At 52.5% G+C, this 17,050-nt stretch overlaps 8 protein-coding genes across 8 annotated transcripts in view; 4 read left to right on the top strand and 4 right to left on the bottom strand.

The window, feature by feature from the left end:
* Positions 1-18: 18 nt before the first annotated feature.
* On the top strand, positions 19-5,436 carry BU25DRAFT_340693 (Pkinase-domain-containing protein; the record flags this gene model as incomplete). The annotated part of the gene is made up of 8 exons (XM_033702823.1): positions 19-727; positions 776-850; positions 900-3,216; positions 3,243-3,327; positions 3,418-3,472; positions 3,686-3,786; positions 3,841-4,578; positions 4,627-5,436. 8 exons carry the CDS (start codon positions 19-21, stop codon positions 5,434-5,436), a joined length of 4,890 nt encoding a protein of 1,629 aa, XP_033562019.1.
* A 391-nt stretch (positions 5,437-5,827) lies between these two features.
* Positions 5,828-8,632, top strand: BU25DRAFT_439792 (uncharacterized protein; the record flags this gene model as incomplete). The annotated part of the gene is made up of 3 exons (XM_033709124.1): positions 5,828-5,989; positions 6,046-6,100; positions 6,151-8,632. Exons 1-3 carry the CDS (start codon positions 5,914-5,916, stop codon positions 8,630-8,632), a joined length of 2,613 nt encoding a protein of 870 aa, XP_033562018.1. The 5' UTR covers positions 5,828-5,913.
* A 93-nt stretch (positions 8,633-8,725) lies between these two features.
* Positions 8,726-10,498, bottom strand: BU25DRAFT_367227 (cytochrome P450; the record flags this gene model as incomplete). The annotated part of the gene is made up of 2 exons (XM_033703863.1): positions 10,325-10,498; positions 8,726-10,228 (listed from the first exon to the last, which is right to left on the bottom strand). The coding sequence occupies exons 1-2, from the start codon at positions 10,460-10,462 to the stop codon at positions 8,726-8,728; spliced, it is 1,641 nt and encodes a 546-aa protein (XP_033562017.1). The 5' UTR covers positions 10,463-10,498.
* A 318-nt stretch (positions 10,499-10,816) lies between these two features.
* Positions 10,817-11,473, bottom strand: BU25DRAFT_410477 (ABM-domain-containing protein). The gene is made up of 3 exons (XM_033706303.1): positions 11,344-11,473; positions 11,155-11,273; positions 10,817-11,102 (listed from the first exon to the last, which is right to left on the bottom strand). Exons 1-3 carry the CDS (start codon positions 11,395-11,397, stop codon positions 10,955-10,957), a joined length of 321 nt encoding a protein of 106 aa, XP_033562016.1. The 5' UTR covers positions 11,398-11,473; the 3' UTR covers positions 10,817-10,954.
* A 656-nt stretch (positions 11,474-12,129) lies between these two features.
* Positions 12,130-12,799, top strand: BU25DRAFT_410476 (uncharacterized protein). Its single transcript, XM_033706302.1, has one exon. The coding sequence runs from the start codon at positions 12,144-12,146 to the stop codon at positions 12,498-12,500; it is 357 nt and encodes a 118-aa protein (XP_033562015.1). The 5' UTR covers positions 12,130-12,143; the 3' UTR covers positions 12,501-12,799.
* A 30-nt stretch (positions 12,800-12,829) lies between these two features.
* BU25DRAFT_44829 (uncharacterized protein) lies at positions 12,830-13,788 on the bottom strand. The gene has a single exon (XM_033709594.1). The coding sequence runs from the start codon at positions 13,692-13,694 to the stop codon at positions 13,203-13,205; it is 492 nt and encodes a 163-aa protein (XP_033562014.1). The 5' UTR covers positions 13,695-13,788; the 3' UTR covers positions 12,830-13,202.
* On the bottom strand, positions 13,788-14,194 carry BU25DRAFT_44818 (uncharacterized protein). The gene has a single exon (XM_033709589.1). It carries the CDS (start codon positions 14,095-14,097, stop codon positions 13,882-13,884), a length of 216 nt encoding a protein of 71 aa, XP_033562013.1. The 5' UTR covers positions 14,098-14,194; the 3' UTR covers positions 13,788-13,881.
* Positions 14,195-14,349: 155 nt separating this feature from the next.
* BU25DRAFT_44806 (HET-domain-containing protein) overlaps positions 14,350-17,050 on the top strand; it is a 3,652-nt gene continuing 951 nt past the window's right edge. The window contains exons 1-2 of the mRNA XM_033709578.1: positions 14,350-15,373; positions 15,439-17,009. Of these exons, the coding sequence (XP_033562012.1) occupies positions 14,563-15,373; positions 15,439-17,009 (2,382 nt within the window). The 5' untranslated portion in view covers positions 14,350-14,562. The remainder of the gene's footprint in view (positions 15,374-15,438; positions 17,010-17,050) is intronic.

The following is a 17,050-nucleotide window of genomic DNA, read 5'->3' as shown; positions in this document are numbered from 1 at the left end:
TACCATCATTCACGCACCATGTCGCAGACACAACCGTCCACACAGCAGGTTCTCGACCCACGTCGATTGGGGAGGAATAACTCAGGGCTCAACGATGGCGACATCGCTGATGTGCTCGTGATACTGCATCCTGCGACGCCTTCTGCGATCAAAATCGTTGAAAACACTGCCGAGTCCCGTCCTCAGCACGTGCTCTTCCGCAACTCTCTCGACCCTGATTCGATGAACGCATCTCTTACCAACATTGAGGAACAGGAGACAATCATCATAAATGGAAACGGAGAGAGGGTAGGCCAGAGCTCGAGGGCAGGTGCTGATCTGGCTCTGCGTATGTCTTCTGCGCGGACTCTGCGATTCAAGGACCTAGGCTTCATCTTTGGGCGAAACCCAAACAGTGCCGACATCGTTTTTGGTCAGGATTCCGGCAAGCGCATCAGCAACCAGCATTTTCGTATCTATCTCAACCTAGACGGCATACTAATGATAGAAGATCTGTCGACTAATGGTACCATTGTCGACGACCAGCTGCTGAAACACAAGGACAAGCGTTTCAGCAGAATACGCATGATCGGCTCAGGATCCATCATATGCATTCAGAGTTCCAACGATGCTGAGATGATCAAGTTTGTCGTGCGCGTACCATCGCGTGTGTCACACATCGATCGCTTCCGGGAGAACTTACGAGAATTTATTGCCGACTGCGCGAAAGGCGACGACAAGACCAAAGGTCAGTCTGTACCCGCTTTGCCGTCGATGCAGTACTAACGCTACCAAGCTGTTCAGCGCATTGGCAAGAATTACGGCGGCCCAACGATGAAGTGGGACGGTGGAACGAACTACAACATTGTTGGTATGTTGCTGAATAACCCTTCTTCAGGTGATGTACTCATCTGTATCAGGTATAATTGGCAAAGGAGCCTTCGCGACTGTCCACCAGCTGGCCACAAAGATGGAAGGCAAGCTGCTTGCAGCGAAGGAGTTAGAGAAGCGCCGCTTCATGAAGAATGGTCAGCTCGACAAGAAGATCGACAACGAAATGAGAATCATGCAGGGCCTGCGACATCCCAACATCGTCGAGTTTGTGGAGTATCACGACCAAGGCGATTACTTGTACATCATCATGGAATACGTGCGCCACGGCGACCTCCAGGCCTACCTCAATCAAAATGGCCCAATGAGCGAGTCATTGGTCCGAACTATTGGCCAGCAGGTTTTGAGCGCCCTTACCTACCTCCATCGCTCACAGATCACGCATCGCGACATCAAACCGGACAACATTCTCATCGCTGACGTCGACCCACTTAAGGTCAAGCTGTCCGACTTTGGCCTCTCGAAAGTGGTTAAGCACGAAGAGACTTTCCTCAAGACGTTCTGCGGTACCTTGTTGTATTGCGCTCCCGAGGTGTTCCCTGACTATGGGGAGTCCAAAGGCACCAAGAGACGACGAGGAGCAAAACAGTACCACCAGTATAGCTCGTCTGTGGACATCTGGTCATTCGGCGGCGTCCTGTGGTATGCACTTTGTGGTGAGCCGCCTTTCAAGGGCATCGCCGATGCTACCGGCCAGGCGATGTACGACAACATTACCACCACTCCACTGAAGCCTACACCGCTTGAGCGAGTCGGAGTGTCTCCACTGTGTATCGACCTTCTCATGCAAATGCTCCGAACAGACCCTTCTGAGAGACCTGACGCTCGCGCCTGTCTCAGCCACCCCTGGTTGAAGGAAGGCGCCGCCATTCCACCTGACCCAGTACTTCAGTCAATTGTCGAGGAAGAGGAAGAGGAAGCCGAACAACAACTGTCGCAATTGAGCATCGGCGGCGAGCTTGAAGAGGACGAGATACCTGAGTCAGATGACGAAGCAGACGTGGACGATGAGCTGATCGCGCTTGTTGGTGAAAGCAGACAAACGAAGCGCATACGTGCGGACCCTCTGTACCCGCGGAATCAGGTGCGCGACCACGATGAAGAATCCAGTGTGGATGCTTCTTTCCAATCTGAACACATCATCGACGAAGAAGAAAGCTTCAAGGTCATGCCTACACCTCGACGGCCAAGGCTCTTTGGTGAGATCGGTCAGTCTGCCTTGCAAAGGTCTGGCATCCTACACAACCATGCACAAGAAGCACTCTCGCAACCCAAAACTACCGACTCCGACTACCGCGATAGCGCACCTATCTTCAGTCATACTGCAAGTGGAGTTGAGCGCGAGGTTCCATTCAGTGCTCCTCCACATCTTGATGGAGGCTTCTCTTCACCTAGCCTCTTGGGCACTGAGTCGCTTGTGCGAGAGATGAACATGACTTCACCAGCAACGCCTGGATCTGGAGTCTACAGTCCGAACGAGCCAGCCACACCTCGCACGCCGGACGTGCTTCAGCACAACTCACTTGAGCAGTCCTCCAAGTTTGCCAGCCAAATCAGTGAGCCGACTCCAAAAGCACGACCGTCTGCGTCGAATCGTCAAATTAGCCTTCCGGTGACAGCCTCTTACTACTATGACCCCCTTGATCCCAATACACACAATCTAGAATACGCGTCACGAGTGAGCGGCTTCGACTTCGTTGGAGCTCAGAAAGAGGCAACAGCTGGTGCCTCGGCCTACGAGGATACAACGAGGGGATCAAACACGAGCAGCAGCATCGCAAGTGGATCGCAGACAGGCGAAGCGCAAGTGCCATCGCCATCTGCAGAAGTGCCATCTGTGCCAGCCGAGCTTGACATCAGACCTCCACCGAGGCGGTTGGGCAAGCTGGTAGCTACTCCCGACTCATTTGCGCCGAACCTTGTTCTCAACATTGACAAAAGCAAGACATCATGGGGACGTCTCGCAAATAACACGATTGTATACGACCAGAGTCGGGACACCCGCATTCCCAAGACTGCCTTTATTATCTTCTGGTACTCCTCAGGTGGCGACAGTGCCGAGACAGTCCAGGAACTGTCTCAGAAGAACAAAGACTGGACAAGCCTTGAGAAGCTAAACGTGGGCATCTGGACTTGCGCGACCCACGGTATCTCGGTCAACGGCAAGCACCTCAAGCAAAAGGACGAGAAAGGCAGAGCGCTGTTTGGACATCTACACACTGGCGACATCGTCCAGGTGTACCAGGATTCGCGTGGCACGGAATGCCTCAAGTTCCGCTGCGAGTTCCATTTGGGATCTGGCAAGGACCCAAGGCCTGCCAACAATAGCTTCCAAGTCCTCAAGCAGTAAGCTAGCACGAAGTGCTGGGGAGTATTGGAAGGCACCGTGCAGCAAGAACATCCTTGCCTAATCCCTCTTGTACTTTTACACGATATCCATTTGAATTACTAGCGGGCGTTGGCGGTTCTCATAATCTACTGTGTGTCTTCTTGTTCGCTATGTAGCATGCATTGGCGTTGGGATCTACAGATGAGGGAGACGATTAGGGCCATATTAGGGCCAGATTAGGGCGGCATAGTGCAGCATTCGCAGCCTCAGAATGTAGAATCTTGAGACGGTATAGCCTATGGAGAATAGGGTATATAGTAAATCACGATCAATACATACCAATCTACATTGTCTGTCGTTCAAGATGCAGGATGTCGTGGTCCACCAATCTGAGGCTAGCGCGTCAGCTCCCGGAAGTGACATCTGTCTCCAACCCAGCTACAGCTCTAGCTCATTCCACGCTTCAGTCCTGCACCTCTAAATAAGTCATGATGAGGAACTTCTGGGCCTTACCGGCGGTCTTGCGCCTTGCGCTTGCTCATCAGCAAGCCTTCAGCGTTTTTGACGATCTGCTTGCGTTCCCACAGGTATGACGGCATACCACCCAGACCAGCACATGTGCACGAGCTCACAACCTTCAGTACAAAGTTGCATGGCCGGACACATTTATACTAGAAGACAGTGCGACTGCACTCCTCAACCAGCAAGCCTCCACGCCGCTCAGCAGCTCCAGCACAGGCACGCCAAACTCGCAGCACACACAGGAGCTCTCTAAGCACGAGCAACCTTTCGTAGATGCACCAACCGCCGACAATGCGCTACCGGTCACATACGAAGCTGTGGTTCTGGAGGGCCAACGATACCTATGCAGCATACCTATAATACCGGACGATGTGCCACAGAACAATACTACAAGTGCGGAGGAGGCAAAGGCCGAGGAGGAGAAGGAGCTGGTGCGCGCAACAGACCGAGGGTGGGAGCTGCTGGAGGGCATGCGCGGGAGCTGCATCTACTACCTGAGCGGGTGGTGGAGTTACAGCTTCTGCTACAAGGACGAGGTCAAGCAATTTCATCAGCTGCCTCCAAGCCGCGGTGTGCCTATCTACCCACCTGTCGAGGATACGAGTGTCCATAGCTTCGTGCTTGGTCGCTTCTCCAAGGAAGACAGGCGCAAGAAGGAAGACACGCCCAAAACACTGGGCAACGAGCAGGGTAGCAAGGATGCCTTTGACGACGAGGGCAATGCGCCAGACGAAGAGGAGAAGGCGCTGGAGATTCCACGCCTAGAGTCGAAGGGCTCCAGCCGGTACATGGTGCAGCGCCTGTCAGATGGGACCGAGTGCGACCTGACTGGCAAGCCGCGCAAGATCGATGTGCAGGTAAGCTGCTCCCACGCCTACTTCAGACATCTACTAATATCGACCCAGTTCCACTGCAACCCTCAGTCCGCCGACAGAATCGCCATGATCAAGGAGACGAGCACCTGCTCCTATCTCATGGTCATAGACACGCCCCGTCTCTGCCACGACGTCGCCTTCCTGCCTCCGCAGAAGAATCTTGCGCACCCCATCACTTGCCAGGCTGTCATCCCTGCAGCAGACGTCGACGAATGGACCGCTGCCGCCCTCGAAGCCAAGATTCGCGAGACAGAAGACCTCCTTGCTCTAGCCGAATCCGAAGATAAGGCGAACACAAATCCTCTGCGAGACATAACCGATGGCCTCCAAGGCTCTACAAAGCGCGGGCCCATCATCGACGGCATCGAAGTCGGCGCACAAGCCCTCGTTGGTAGCGAAGGCAAGGTCATTGAGAAAACAGTCGTCGTTGGTGGCGGCAAAGAGACGTATATAGGCACTGTAGCGAGCAGCGACGGTACTCAAATGTCCAAGGAGGAGATGAAGAGGCTGAATATCCCAGATCCCAAGGATGTTGAGAAGCTGAAGGGCAACCTGCGAAAGCTAGCTGGGAAGAAGGGTTGGAAGCTTGACCTTGTTGACACACCAAGGGGCAGGGAGTTTAGGGGAATTATTGAAGCTGAGGATCAAGATGAAGAGACGCCGAAGGGGAAGGAAGGTGCAAAGGAAAGCAAAGACAGCAAGGTAGCAAAGGAATGGAAAGAGGAGAACGGCGCTGGAAAAGGGATGGGGTCTGGAAAGCAAGAGCAAGCTGATGTCGTGGATAAGGAAGCTGATGAAGTACACGAGGGGAGTGAGGAAGTGTACAAAGACGAGTTGTAGACATCGCATATACCACTACATTTCTGCCTCATTAAGACTCTGGGCCTCCCATTATCCTCCTGCTGCCATGCTCTCGAGACTCCATCGCTCTTGCCCCACTATCATATAACTCTGTTCAGATAAAGATAAGAGTCAAATGCTAGTCAACTGGCCAGACATGCACGCAATCTCAAATAAGTGCGCATGAAGGTGACAATCGTCCAGAAACGGGTGCGCGAGTGCTGCGTAGAAGTCGGCGAGGATTCAGGGATTTGGCAGGAAAGATGAGCGCATCTCGACCAAGTTGGGCCTAGTCAGCCCTGCAAAGCGCGCTTTCCCCCCGCATCCGATTTCAGCCCGCGAACTTTACTGCAGACACGGATACATCCTTGTTTCAAGGCCAGACTTCACTGTCTTACGCAGTCAAACCGTGTTACTACGCGCCATTCATGCCATTCAATCAACGAGTCGCTCACAGAGCCGAGAAAGAGCTAGGCTATGGCGCTGAAACAATGCAGCATGTGCGATCGCACATTCACCAAACTCGAGCATCTCAAGAGACATGAAAGATCACGTATGCCGGCCCTGGTCAGTACACGGAATCAGTACAGGCGGCTAATAACCGAACAGACACCAAAGAGCGCCCATATGAGTGCCCAACATGCAACAAAAGCTTTTCGAGAAGGTAATGTCTGGCCAGCTTTTTACTGTTCACCGTCTAACGCGCCAGCACAGCGACGTTTTGTTCAGACATTGCAAGGGTCACAACCAGGCTGCGATGAATCGCAGAAAAGAGCATGAGGAGCAAGGCCATGGATCACTTCAAGCCATAGATGGAGCAAGCCATACTTCGCAATTCCACCTCACCAAGCAAATGGCCGGTCCTACCCCTGCGCCTTCCTTGCAAGGCGGAGACATTCCTTTGCCAGAAGGCGTGAATGCTCCGGCAATCCATGCAAGCAGCGGACACCGTATGGAGGCTCTCATCAATGCAGCGCAACACCTTGAACCTACCGCATATCCATCGTGGCCGTCACCCAGCTCAATGCACCCTGACAATTACCAACTAGCGGGACATCATGACAGCAACTTAGGCCCACCGATTGATCCGTCTATGGAATCACTCTCTTTCACACCAGCTGGAAATGTTAGCAACTTCGATCCATGGACTTTCGATCTTATGCAGAGCCATCAATCGGTGCTCGCTCAAACCCCGTCCAATTCTTTGCGATCATGGCTCTTCCCACCAGATAGCAACATGGACACACCGAACGGATCTCATCGTCCAGAGATGGAGGAGACGCTTTACCATGAACCTACTTTGAATGCAAATATTGATCAAGGCAGCCCGTCCGATGCTATGTCGATAGCATCCAAGATCCCTCGGGAGCGATTTGCGAGGGTCGCAAATTGCTGGCCACCACAGATATCAAGGACGACACGCCTGATGCCCATCTTGTGGCAAGATATTGCATCACGCGGATGCCAAAACATCGTCTCCGATGACACAGTGCATATGGTCGAACAACACCTGTCCCATGATGAACGAAGAAACTCGCGATGGTGCGTAGATGAATTCTGCAGGAAGTCTCTTCAAGATATACTAGCCCAGGCACATCTTGTGGACAATTCACGACTAGACCATCGGGGAAGTCTAGCCGGCGCCAACAGCATAGCCGCAGTGGGAAATAGCTTGCCGTTTCCACCGGCAGAGATCCTGGATATCGCCTTGGAAATGTACCAAAACTACTTCCATCCAACACTTCCAATTGTCCATGTACCGACGTTCTCCGCTAAGAAAGCTCCTCGGCCACTCCTGCTCTCAATGTGCCTCGTCGGACTGAGCATCATTGGTACGGCAGGAGCTGTAAAGTTTGTCACTCAAAGCTTTCCTAGTTTACTACAACTTGTCTTGTCAGATCTGCGCTCGTTGCGCTCAAGCGAGGACCCGCCACAGCGGCTCATGCGTACTATCGTTACTGGCCTCTTAGCTCTCAACCTTGCCTCTATCACAGGCAGGAAGAACCGCATTTCCCTGGCGGAGGAGCTGTACATCGAGCTGCTCACAGTATCCCAAAACCAGGGTCTTTTCTCTGTCAACGATGGCACTGATGTTGGCACACTACTGAGGTCTTTAGTCGATGAAGAGCATAGATGGAACGCTTGGATCAACATCGAATGCGTCAAAAGGACTACCTACGGTTTGATTCAGGCAGATTGCTGGTGGTCAGGGCATCTGTCAAGCTCACCAATCATCCGCCCCGAGCTTGTACATGTATATCCAGTGACAAACCAGAGCTTATACCAGGCAGAATCGTCGACAGCGTGGAGTCGCCTAGTTAACAGCGGAACCACAGCACACATCGACGCCATCACGCCCTACCCTGATCTAGCTCCTGCGCCAAACCCGCAATCCTTGGACTTGGCGTGTAACCAGCTTAGTCTCATCTCACTCCGGATGTTGGAAGCTAATGACAGGCTGGGCGTCAAAAGCGATCATCAACATCTCGAGCCGTGGCGCATCTTTGCGGAGGACGAACGCAGCCGTGGTATAGTGCCACTCGTCGTGAGCTTCCGGTCCATCCATGACCTGAACTCGATCGTTCTTTGGCATAAACTATGCATGCGACTCGGCGCCAATATGCAACATTTTGAGCTTGCAGCTGGTCGAGCCGGTGCCGGACCAGCGGCGACTGCCTTGGAACATATTTCTACGTGGACGCAAACCTCGACAGCACGACGCTCCATCCTCCACGCAGCATATATCTACAAGCTGCTCTCGGACCGTAAAGTCTCCGATATCGTCCATCCGCACAGTATCGTTGCATTGTTTCACGCCGCATTGGTCCTTGGGCTCTACGTCTTCACCGTATCCCCTGCGACTGACTTTGAGCACACTGACAGCGCCAGCTACGAGCTATCAGAGCCAGTGGACTGGACGAACGTTCATGACCTGGGCATGACCAGCGCTAAGCAATCTTCTAGCGCAACTGATTTGGACTCAGCAGCTGCACGGTTCATTCAAAGCGGAGGCTCCATCAGCATGGGCAATGTCACTCTTGAGGGAGGCTATGCTGCGGCTCGCAAAACCTTGTTGCATTGTGCCGACCTCATGGAAGGTATGGGGCGCTGGAAGAGCAGGACTTTCTCCCAGATTTTGCACATCATGAGTGATGACCTGACTGAGTTCAATGGCCTCGATCACGACGACGGTTGAGAGGCACTTCAATCAAAGGAGAGCATGAGCTAAGAATTTTGATCGACTGGTTCGCAACTATGGATCGTGGCAGTATTTAATCCTTCTCGACCACTACGCCCAATCTGACTTCTTCACGCTCATTGGCATATGGTCTCTTGGTTTCGCCTCAAACACATATTCTTGGAACGCGCGGTCACCGAATGTCAGGTCCAAGTCTGTCCACAGCACTCGAGGCGTCTTGTTTGGCTTGAGATCAACGCATGTGAAGTCAAAATCCCTAACTGTCAAGAGCAGTATGATCTTCATCTCGTCCATAGCCAGCGGTTGGCCCAAACAGGCTCGGGGTCCTCTCTCAAATGGTCGCCAGGCATGGCGCACGAAGTCCTCACGCGCGAAACGATCCGGATCGAATGCCTTCGGGTTTGGGAAGATCTCCGGATTCATGTGCATCGTGTGCTGCATTGGCAAGATCAAGAAGCCTTTCGTGGTGTATTGTCGGCCCTCGTACGGAAGAAAGCCATCGCTGTGCTCTCTGCGAGCCGTACAGCCCACCGGAAACAGGCGCAGCGTTTCCTTGATAACGTTGGTGGTGTACTCCAAGCTGTTGAGCTTGTATGGCTCGGAGCACAAGATGTCGTGTGAGGCATCGATACCTGAGACGAACACTCGATCATGCTCCTCTCTCAGCCTTTGGACAACTTCTGGGTGGGCTGAGAGGAGCATGTACGCAAAACAGATCGTGTCCGTCGTCGTGCCTGTGCCTCCCACAACAAGCGTTCGTATCTGGGTCAACACGTCCTCCAGGAACTCCGGATCCATACGCTTCTGACTACCCTGATGTGTCTCTTGCAGATACTCTCGCAGAATCAGGTCCATGATGATGCTGTCTTTCCGCTTCTCCAAGCTGACATCATTTTTCTGGACGTAGTCAAATCGCTTTTCAACGAGTTCAGCCAATGCGACGTCGAGCTTCATCTTCGCCGTCTCCCGTCTCTGCTTCGCCAGATAGTTCCTTACGAAATCGATCCGCCATCCCGTCCGCGTCTGCATGTTAGCTCGACTCATCTCTTCCCAATGCTGCATCACAGAACTGCCCATCGTTTGAGCGCCAAGGGAGTGACCGAACGTCGCTTCACCAACAATGTCTAGTGTGAGCCGCTCCACGTACTTCTCGAGTTCGAAGGCCTCGCCTGTCTCAGCAAGCTTATTCAAGATGGCGCGAAACTCCATCACGGTCTCAGCAACCATCGGCCTCTGGTTGGTAACATGCATGATCGCAAACGCAGGAGCTAGCATCTTATGCATCTTTTTCCACCTTGCGCCCTCAGCCGTAACAATGTTGCCCTTGCCGATCATGGGATCGACAGCCCGATTTTCCTCGGCGTGCTTCTCGTGGTTCCGTGTCACTGTCATGTGGAGCGCGACGTCGGGGTCTGTGACGACACAGATGCTTGGAGCGACCGGCCAGAGGTCGAGGTAGAAGATCCCGGGGAGCTTGTACTTCTGGCTCATGGTTGTTACGGCGACTTGAACGTGGCAGTCCTTGGGCAGGAGGGCCAAGGTCTCGCCCATGAACTTGAGGTGGCCCCAGAGGAAGGAGTGCGGTGGTTTAGGCTGGAAGGATTAGCAAACTGGAGCATCGTGACCTGGGGGTCTTGTGTGAAGGATGGGAGGATTAGGGGTCTTTGCAGCATAGAGGACGGAGCATACCAGATCTTTATAGAATCGTCGTCGCTGAACCAGATTCACTACAAAGTAGCCCAACGCTGCAACAATACCCGTCACCAGAATCGTCGACCATAATGGCCTAGCATCCAGCTCCAATGGAGCGTCACGGGTCGTGTTCATACTGGATGACGATTTGTTTGCATCAATCTGCGTTGAAAGGAACAAATGAATTCCTGGACAGCAAAGTGGCAGTCGTTCACCTTTCAACGATCTTGAGCCAAGTTGGACCCTGTCAGCAAACGGGTGAATTGCCAGTGGACCAGTGCTGTTGGGGGATGCTGCGGGGCGCTTGGAAGGCCAATGAGAACGTGTTGAAAGATGATCCGCGGGGAGACCCACTTGAGATTGGTGGAGGTTGGGAGATGTGCCTTGTCCGTACAGTGAGGTAGATACACTGTGCGAGGCGTCGCTGTAGGGGGTTTTGGGAGTGCGGTCAATCGCATACGCATACGTAACATCTACAGTTTAGTTGGCGATGTTTTGATTGTTATCTGTGTTTGACTTGTGCTGGTTACACGGTAACTATTTTGTGGCTACACACATGTATCGGCCCAAATCTCAGCTGAAAGTTTAGGCCCCGAACGACAACCACCATCTTCAGCCTCGAACGGTTTAGAGCTTACTCGCATACCCGCCCGCCTCTTTTGTGAAGATGACTCTCATCGGCTCAGCGAGCAGGTCTTCTTGCTTCAAAGTCTTGCCTAGGGCTTTGAAGTCGGGGCTCTTTGCGTGCGCGGCTATGGAGGCTTGGTCTTTGTATCTGCTCAATGTCAGCGCCTCCATTTAAGGGCTCGGCAGAGTGGAAGCTATACGTCTCTAGCATGACGAACACGGGCGCATCGCTTTTTGTTTCGCGCTGTAGGTGGTACTTGAGTGTGCCGGGCTCATTGGCCTTGACTGCTTTTGCTGCTTGGAGAAGAAGCTCTTCGACCTTTGGTACACGTCAGAGTGTCTATCTCTGGACTGTGTGAAGTTAGGGTTGTGATCGGAGAGTAGCGTACCCGGTCTGCATAGCCAGCCTTGGGCGAGATGACTGCTACGATGTCGATGGTCATGGTGATTAATAGTTTCTGAGATTATCTTGAGATTTGTTACAGAGCACACAATCAGAGAGATGCTGATACAAAGAAGTCGTTGTGATTGCTTCTCTGCTCTTCCTTGGACGGTTAGAGCCGAAAGATGCCGAGGCACGTTTGTGTGGACGACGCTAATTTTCGTCAGCCTGTTGCGGTGCGACTGCTCCATGAAGACGATAACATCACCAAACATGATATTGCAACATTAGGATATACACGATTCCTGTGGAATTGACACTAGCTGCACAGACTCTGGTTTGCATTCGCACAGCGGCATACCGGATGCAATACATGCTCCACCAAACATGTGCCTCATCTTCGAAGCAGCCGCCGATACATCAAGTCTTACCTTGCATGACGAATGACCGAGGCTTTCTGGCATCGCAGGCTTGCTTTCACGTCACCGAGAACGAAACTTTCACGACTCGTAATCGCCGGAATTTCGTAATTGAAATGAGCTGGCAGTCAGCTTACAGGTAAGATTGACAAGGGTACTAGTTTACTGTGGGTATCATTATATCTTTACGGAGCATCACGCCACAAGATAAGGTCAAACTCACTCGCCCGCGGTGTTGAAGGCGAGATATAAGACGGTTTCTGGTACACATTTGACGTCCAACGTAGTCAGCTTCAGCCCTTCACCAATCCAATCAATCCTCGGAACAGAATCTCAAACCGCCATCATGGGTTACATAGTCTTTATGTTCGTCACCCGCAAACCAGGCATGAGCCTCGAAGCCTTCGTCGACCACTACGAGAACAAGCACATCCCACTTGTCCTTGAGGTACTTGCCGAGCAAGCCCCTGTCCGCCACACTCGCCACTACATCAAGCGCGACCCAGCCGATGCTAAAGGAAACGAAGTCCCTCCACCCCTTGTTTTCTTTGGCGATGCGGCAACTATCGACTACGACTGTATTACTACGGTTGAGTTGAGGGACGAAGCGCATTTCCAAGCGTTCAATGAGAAGTTTGCGAGTAGTCCGCGCAGGAAGGAGATTGATGAGGATCAGGCGGCGTTTGCTGATGGGAGCAAGTTCCGTGTTGTGGCGGTTGAGAGTCCGAGGATTACGGAGCCTTGATGGATTGGAATTATCACGGAGGGAATGGCTATTTGACAGCCAGTTGTACATGCACGCCTTAGTTCACGGGATCTTGGAATGTATCCATCGTTATCGTTGATGCCGGGGTATACCTTCCGTAGCACCGTTCTCTCTGGATCTGCCACTAGTGCTCCCAAATTAGTTAGGGTGATTTCCTTCAAACAAACCCGTTGCTGAGATAGCAACAACACACCAATATACATCACAATCATACCCATTGACAGTTATCACATTGCAAAGGTTCATACAATCGAAAAGATGTCATTCAAGAAATCCATCCTTAGCAGCTGAGCTTCGCATGGGTCGACGCCAATGTTCCACTAGTCTCCTACAATTCGCTCTGTTCGACTATCGTCTCAGCTTCGACAACCTTCCTCAAACCCAGATCGTACTTATTGCCAGCCTTGAGGAGATATAACCTTGACTCAGACGGCGGCAGATTCTTCAGCTCACTCCCTTCCCTCGACCGAAATCCCCATCATAGAACGCAGTATAAGTACTCCCAAACACCTCCGCATCGTTCTATTCACAATCAGCGCCGTATCCTCATCAATAGCAATCCTAGCAATGCCGGGTACACCTTCATAATATCGAAGAGATCAAACTGCCTGTTCCTCGCCAAGAAGTGCTGATCGATTGCCGTATTCTTCAAGTATCCGAACCCAACCGTATGGCCCCCAATCATGACTTGATTGTTCGCCGTATCTTCTCTCGCCAGGAAACTGCCCTGGATATGCGCTCCAGCACTCGAGTCAGACACCACACCACCCAGATCAAGCACGGCCTGAACCGCTCTCTCTGTCTTCGTGCCCGCATACCAATCAACGTGCCGCCACTGCCTGTCGCCGCCATAGAACACTCCCTTGGCTTCAAGCAGCGGCGCAACAACCCTGTCCGTACCTGCGACCGCTGGGTCATAGGTGTGCAGCTCAGTGACGTTCTTGCGCTCAGACGGCGGAAGGAGACGGCTGATAAGAAGTTGGCGTCGTATGTTGGCTCGCCGCCTAATGTAGTCAACCCAAGAACAGAAATTCCACAAGTGAGTTTAACCATTGTTTTGAGTAGACAGCGTGTTCTCTGGTCGTGGAGAAAGTCGAGGAAAGCTTGCGCACAATAAGCGAGAGGCAGCATTCTTACTCCAAAAATGCGGGCAGAGCATTTGCCGCAATTCATATTGTTTTAGGATACGCAACGACATGCTCCTCATCAAATTTGACTTACGGTCAAATATCGTTCAGGAAGTCCGAAATTTCAGAACTGAATGCGTCATGACCTTTCAGAAAGAGGAAAGAGTCTCCCATGCCAAGTGAGTTTCAGTCTTTTCGAGCGCCAAAGAACAAGCAGGACATGCAGGAGATACCTAGTACTTTTGAGACGGTGACAAGCAACCAGATCTGTAACACAAGATTTTGTGGCGGGGAGGACAGACAGCGTGTTGTCCGCATAAGGACAAAGATTTTTCTTCCGGAAGAAGATGATCAGAGATGTAACAGATCAGAGAATAGGAAACAAGCAGGATTATATGGACGCGCTGTCTATTGCCGAAGTCCTGGGCACAAGAGAGAAGACTGCTCATAGTGTAGATTGTCGAGCCTTTTGACCTTTAGAGGAGAGACAGAACAAGAACACATTGATCCTGTACTTGAAACGACCGCAGGTTCGCATACTTAGTAACCTCCCTGTGGGTAGAACATCCCACCGGTTAGAACCACAAACATCGTTCAAGTACTACACTTGCGCGCTAAGTCAGAACAGCCTAAGCTGTGGCGCACGCCGGCTATCTTTAGCAACGTCACGTCCTATCAGACGAGCATCTTCCTAGCGCCCTCACAGGCCAATGCCACCATAGCCCACCCTAATGCTCAGTAAAGCGAGGCAGTCAGTTCCCTCTCTCATGTATGCACATGCACACGCCGGCACCCATCAACGTTAACGGCGGCACACGGGAGCGCCAACGATCGAACCAACAACCTGACAGGCCGTTGCGCTTCCATGCTGTCCAGCCTGATGTGACTGAGTACCGGAGCTCCTCCATCACGAGATGCGACTGCTCGAGATACAACATGACGGCAAGATCACGCTCACGGAGGACTTGATGAGCGCTGACAATGTGCCCGCCTACGCTATACTCTCGCACACCTGGCTGCCCGGTCAAGAGGTCACCTTCGACGAGTTCACTAGAGATGTCAGATGTGGGAAGGCTGGCTTTGACAAGATCAGGTTCTGCGCACAACAAGCTCAGCAAGACGGCCTGCGATACTTCTGGGTCGATACGTGCTGCATCAACAAAGCAGATCCTGTCGAACTTCAGCATGCGATCAACTCCATGTTTCGCTGGTACCAACAAGCAAGTAGATGCTATGTTCTTCTGACAGATGTATTCAGCGCTGAGCCAGCGACGGATCGTGCACCCGGCATCCCCGCTTGGGAAGGGCAGTTTCGGCAAAGCCGGTGGTTCACTCGAGGTTGGACGCTCCAAGAACTGCTTGCCCCGCGCCGTGTGAGCTTCTACTCTGGAGATCGAACATATCTAGGCGACCGATACGACTTGAAGCAAGTTCTTCACGAGATCACAAACATCCCCTGTCCCGCCCTTGCGGGAGCTCCATTGGACAGCTTCAGTGTCGAGGAGCGCCTGTCTTGGTCGAACAAGCGCCAAACTACGCGTGAAGAAGACAAGGTGTACTCATTGCTGGGTATCTTTGGGGTCTTCACGTTCCTCAACTATGGCGAAGGTGAGACCAATGCTTTCAAGAGGCTACGAAAAGCGATCGCGGAAGACTCACAGGAGTCATTCCAGCTACAGGCGTCAGCGGGGAGTCTTGGAGGGCGCATCACCACCAATACACCCGGTACGTAAAGAGGCAGCCATATAGCTAGCTTGGTGTGTGTCTGATCCGTTTGCGCTGACCTACAGCTGCCCACAAACCCTCCTACTACATACCATTTCCCAAGAACCGATACTTTGTCGGAAGGAGAGAAGAACTCGAGATGCTCAGTCAGACGCTGCTGGAGGGTACAGGTTGCCAAAAGATGTCAATTGTGGGACTTGGTGGGACTGGCAAGACACAGCTAGCCTTGCGGTTCGCATATACAGTCAAAGAGACCATGTCAGCCGTCTCTATCTTCTGGATGCCTGCGCTAAGCATGGAAAGCTTCGAGCAAGCCTGTGTGGCCGTTGCAACTGCTTTGCACATCAGTCAGGCGGAGACAGGCGAATATGACGCAAAAGAGCTGGTGAAAGAGTATCTGAGTGCAGATCGGGCAGGACCGTGGCTGCTCGTGCTCGATAACGCAGATGATCACAACATCTTATTTGGGACCGAGTACGGTGCGGGTATCATCGACTACCTACCGGAGAGCGAAAAGGGCATGACCGTGTTCACTACACGGGTGCAAGAGCTAGCCGTATCGCTGACACGAGGTGACGTTCTAGAGCTGGGGTCTATGAACACACCAGAGGCCACGGACTTTCTGGAGAAGTCTCTGGTCAAGAAGAGCCTCGCTGAGGACCGCAAAGAAGTCGAAGAGCTGTTGGATGAGTTGGCATGCCTTCCTCTGGCCATTGCTCAGGCTGCTGCGTACCTGAACATGAACAGAACAACTATCACAAAATATCTGCGACTGCTGAGACACACGGAGCAAGACACTATCAGCCTAATGAGCAAAGAGTTCCGTGACCAAACACGCTACAAGGGTTCGGCGAACGCAGTGGCCTCGACGTGGGTAGTGTCGTTCAGTCAGCTTCGGGAGCATGACACGGTGGCGGCAGACCTCCTAGCATTTATGTCGTGCATCGAGTGGAAGGCAATACCACAGTCACTGCTACCGAAGGTGCAGTCACAAGAGCGGATAGAAGAAGCTATCGGCACACTCTGCGGGTACTCTTTTGTGTCAAGACGGGAAGGCAACAACACTGGTGAGGTAGATGGAGGGGAAGAATGGTACGACTTGCATCGACTTGTGCATCTGGCTACCAGAGTCTGGGTAGACAAGCATGGCAGTGCTGCAGATGTGGCGCAACAGGCTATGGCGCATGTTGTTGAGGTTTTCCCAACCGACGATTTCGCCAACCAGGCCGTCTGGAGAGGATACATGCCGCATGCACTGCGACTACTCGACATGAAGACATCTGTTGATGTTCACAGCAGAGCCAAGCTGACTTTTTGGGTGGGGCGATGCCTACGCTTCGACGGCAGAGTTCCTGAAGCAGTGAGATGGCTGGAGGAATGCTATCGTTGCAAAGAAGGGTTGGACGAGGATGATTCAGATCGCCTGCTGTCTGAGCATGAACTTGGTTTTTCCTACTGGGCAAACGGACAGATCAAGGACGCCGTGAGGCTGCTGGAGCATGTGGTCAAGGTGAAAGATGATACGCTTGCGGAGACTGACTCTGGGCGGCTAGCGTCGCAGCATCAGCTTGGTGTTTCCTACTGGGCAAATGGCCAGATCAAGGACGCTGTAAGGCTGCTAGAGCATGTGGTCAAGGTGCGCGACGCTACGCTTGCAGAGACTCACCATGATCGACT

This window comes from Macroventuria anomochaeta (genome assembly GCF_010093625.1).
Source record: "Macroventuria anomochaeta strain CBS 525.71 unplaced genomic scaffold BU25scaffold_15, whole genome shotgun sequence".
Lineage (NCBI taxonomy): Eukaryota > Fungi > Ascomycota > Dothideomycetes > Pleosporales > Didymellaceae > Macroventuria > Macroventuria anomochaeta.
The sequence above is the reverse complement of the archived record's forward strand: the minus strand, read 5'-3'. Positions and strand labels throughout refer to the sequence as shown.

Coding starts and splice junctions, on each gene's coding strand:
- BU25DRAFT_44818 (XM_033709589.1), bottom strand. CDS start 14,097: ATGAGCAGTCTTCTCTCTTGTGCCCAGGACTTCGGCAATAGACAGCGC.
- BU25DRAFT_410477 (XM_033706303.1), bottom strand. CDS start 11,397: ATGACCATCGACATCGTAGCAGTCATCTCGCCCAAGGCTGGCTATGCA. Junction 11,274..11,343: donor AGGCTGGCTATGCAGACCGG/GTACGCTACTCT, acceptor CGTGTACCAAAG/GTCGAAGAGCTTCTTCTCCA. Junction 11,103..11,154: donor GTGTTCGTCATGCTAGAGAC/GTATAGCTTCCA, acceptor GACATTGAGCAG/ATACAAAGACCAAGCCTCCA.
- BU25DRAFT_44829 (XM_033709594.1), bottom strand. CDS start 13,694: ATGAATTGCGGCAAATGCTCTGCCCGCATTTTTGGAGTAAGAATGCTG.
- BU25DRAFT_410476 (XM_033706302.1), top strand. CDS start 12,144: ATGAGCCTCGAAGCCTTCGTCGACCACTACGAGAACAAGCACATCCCA.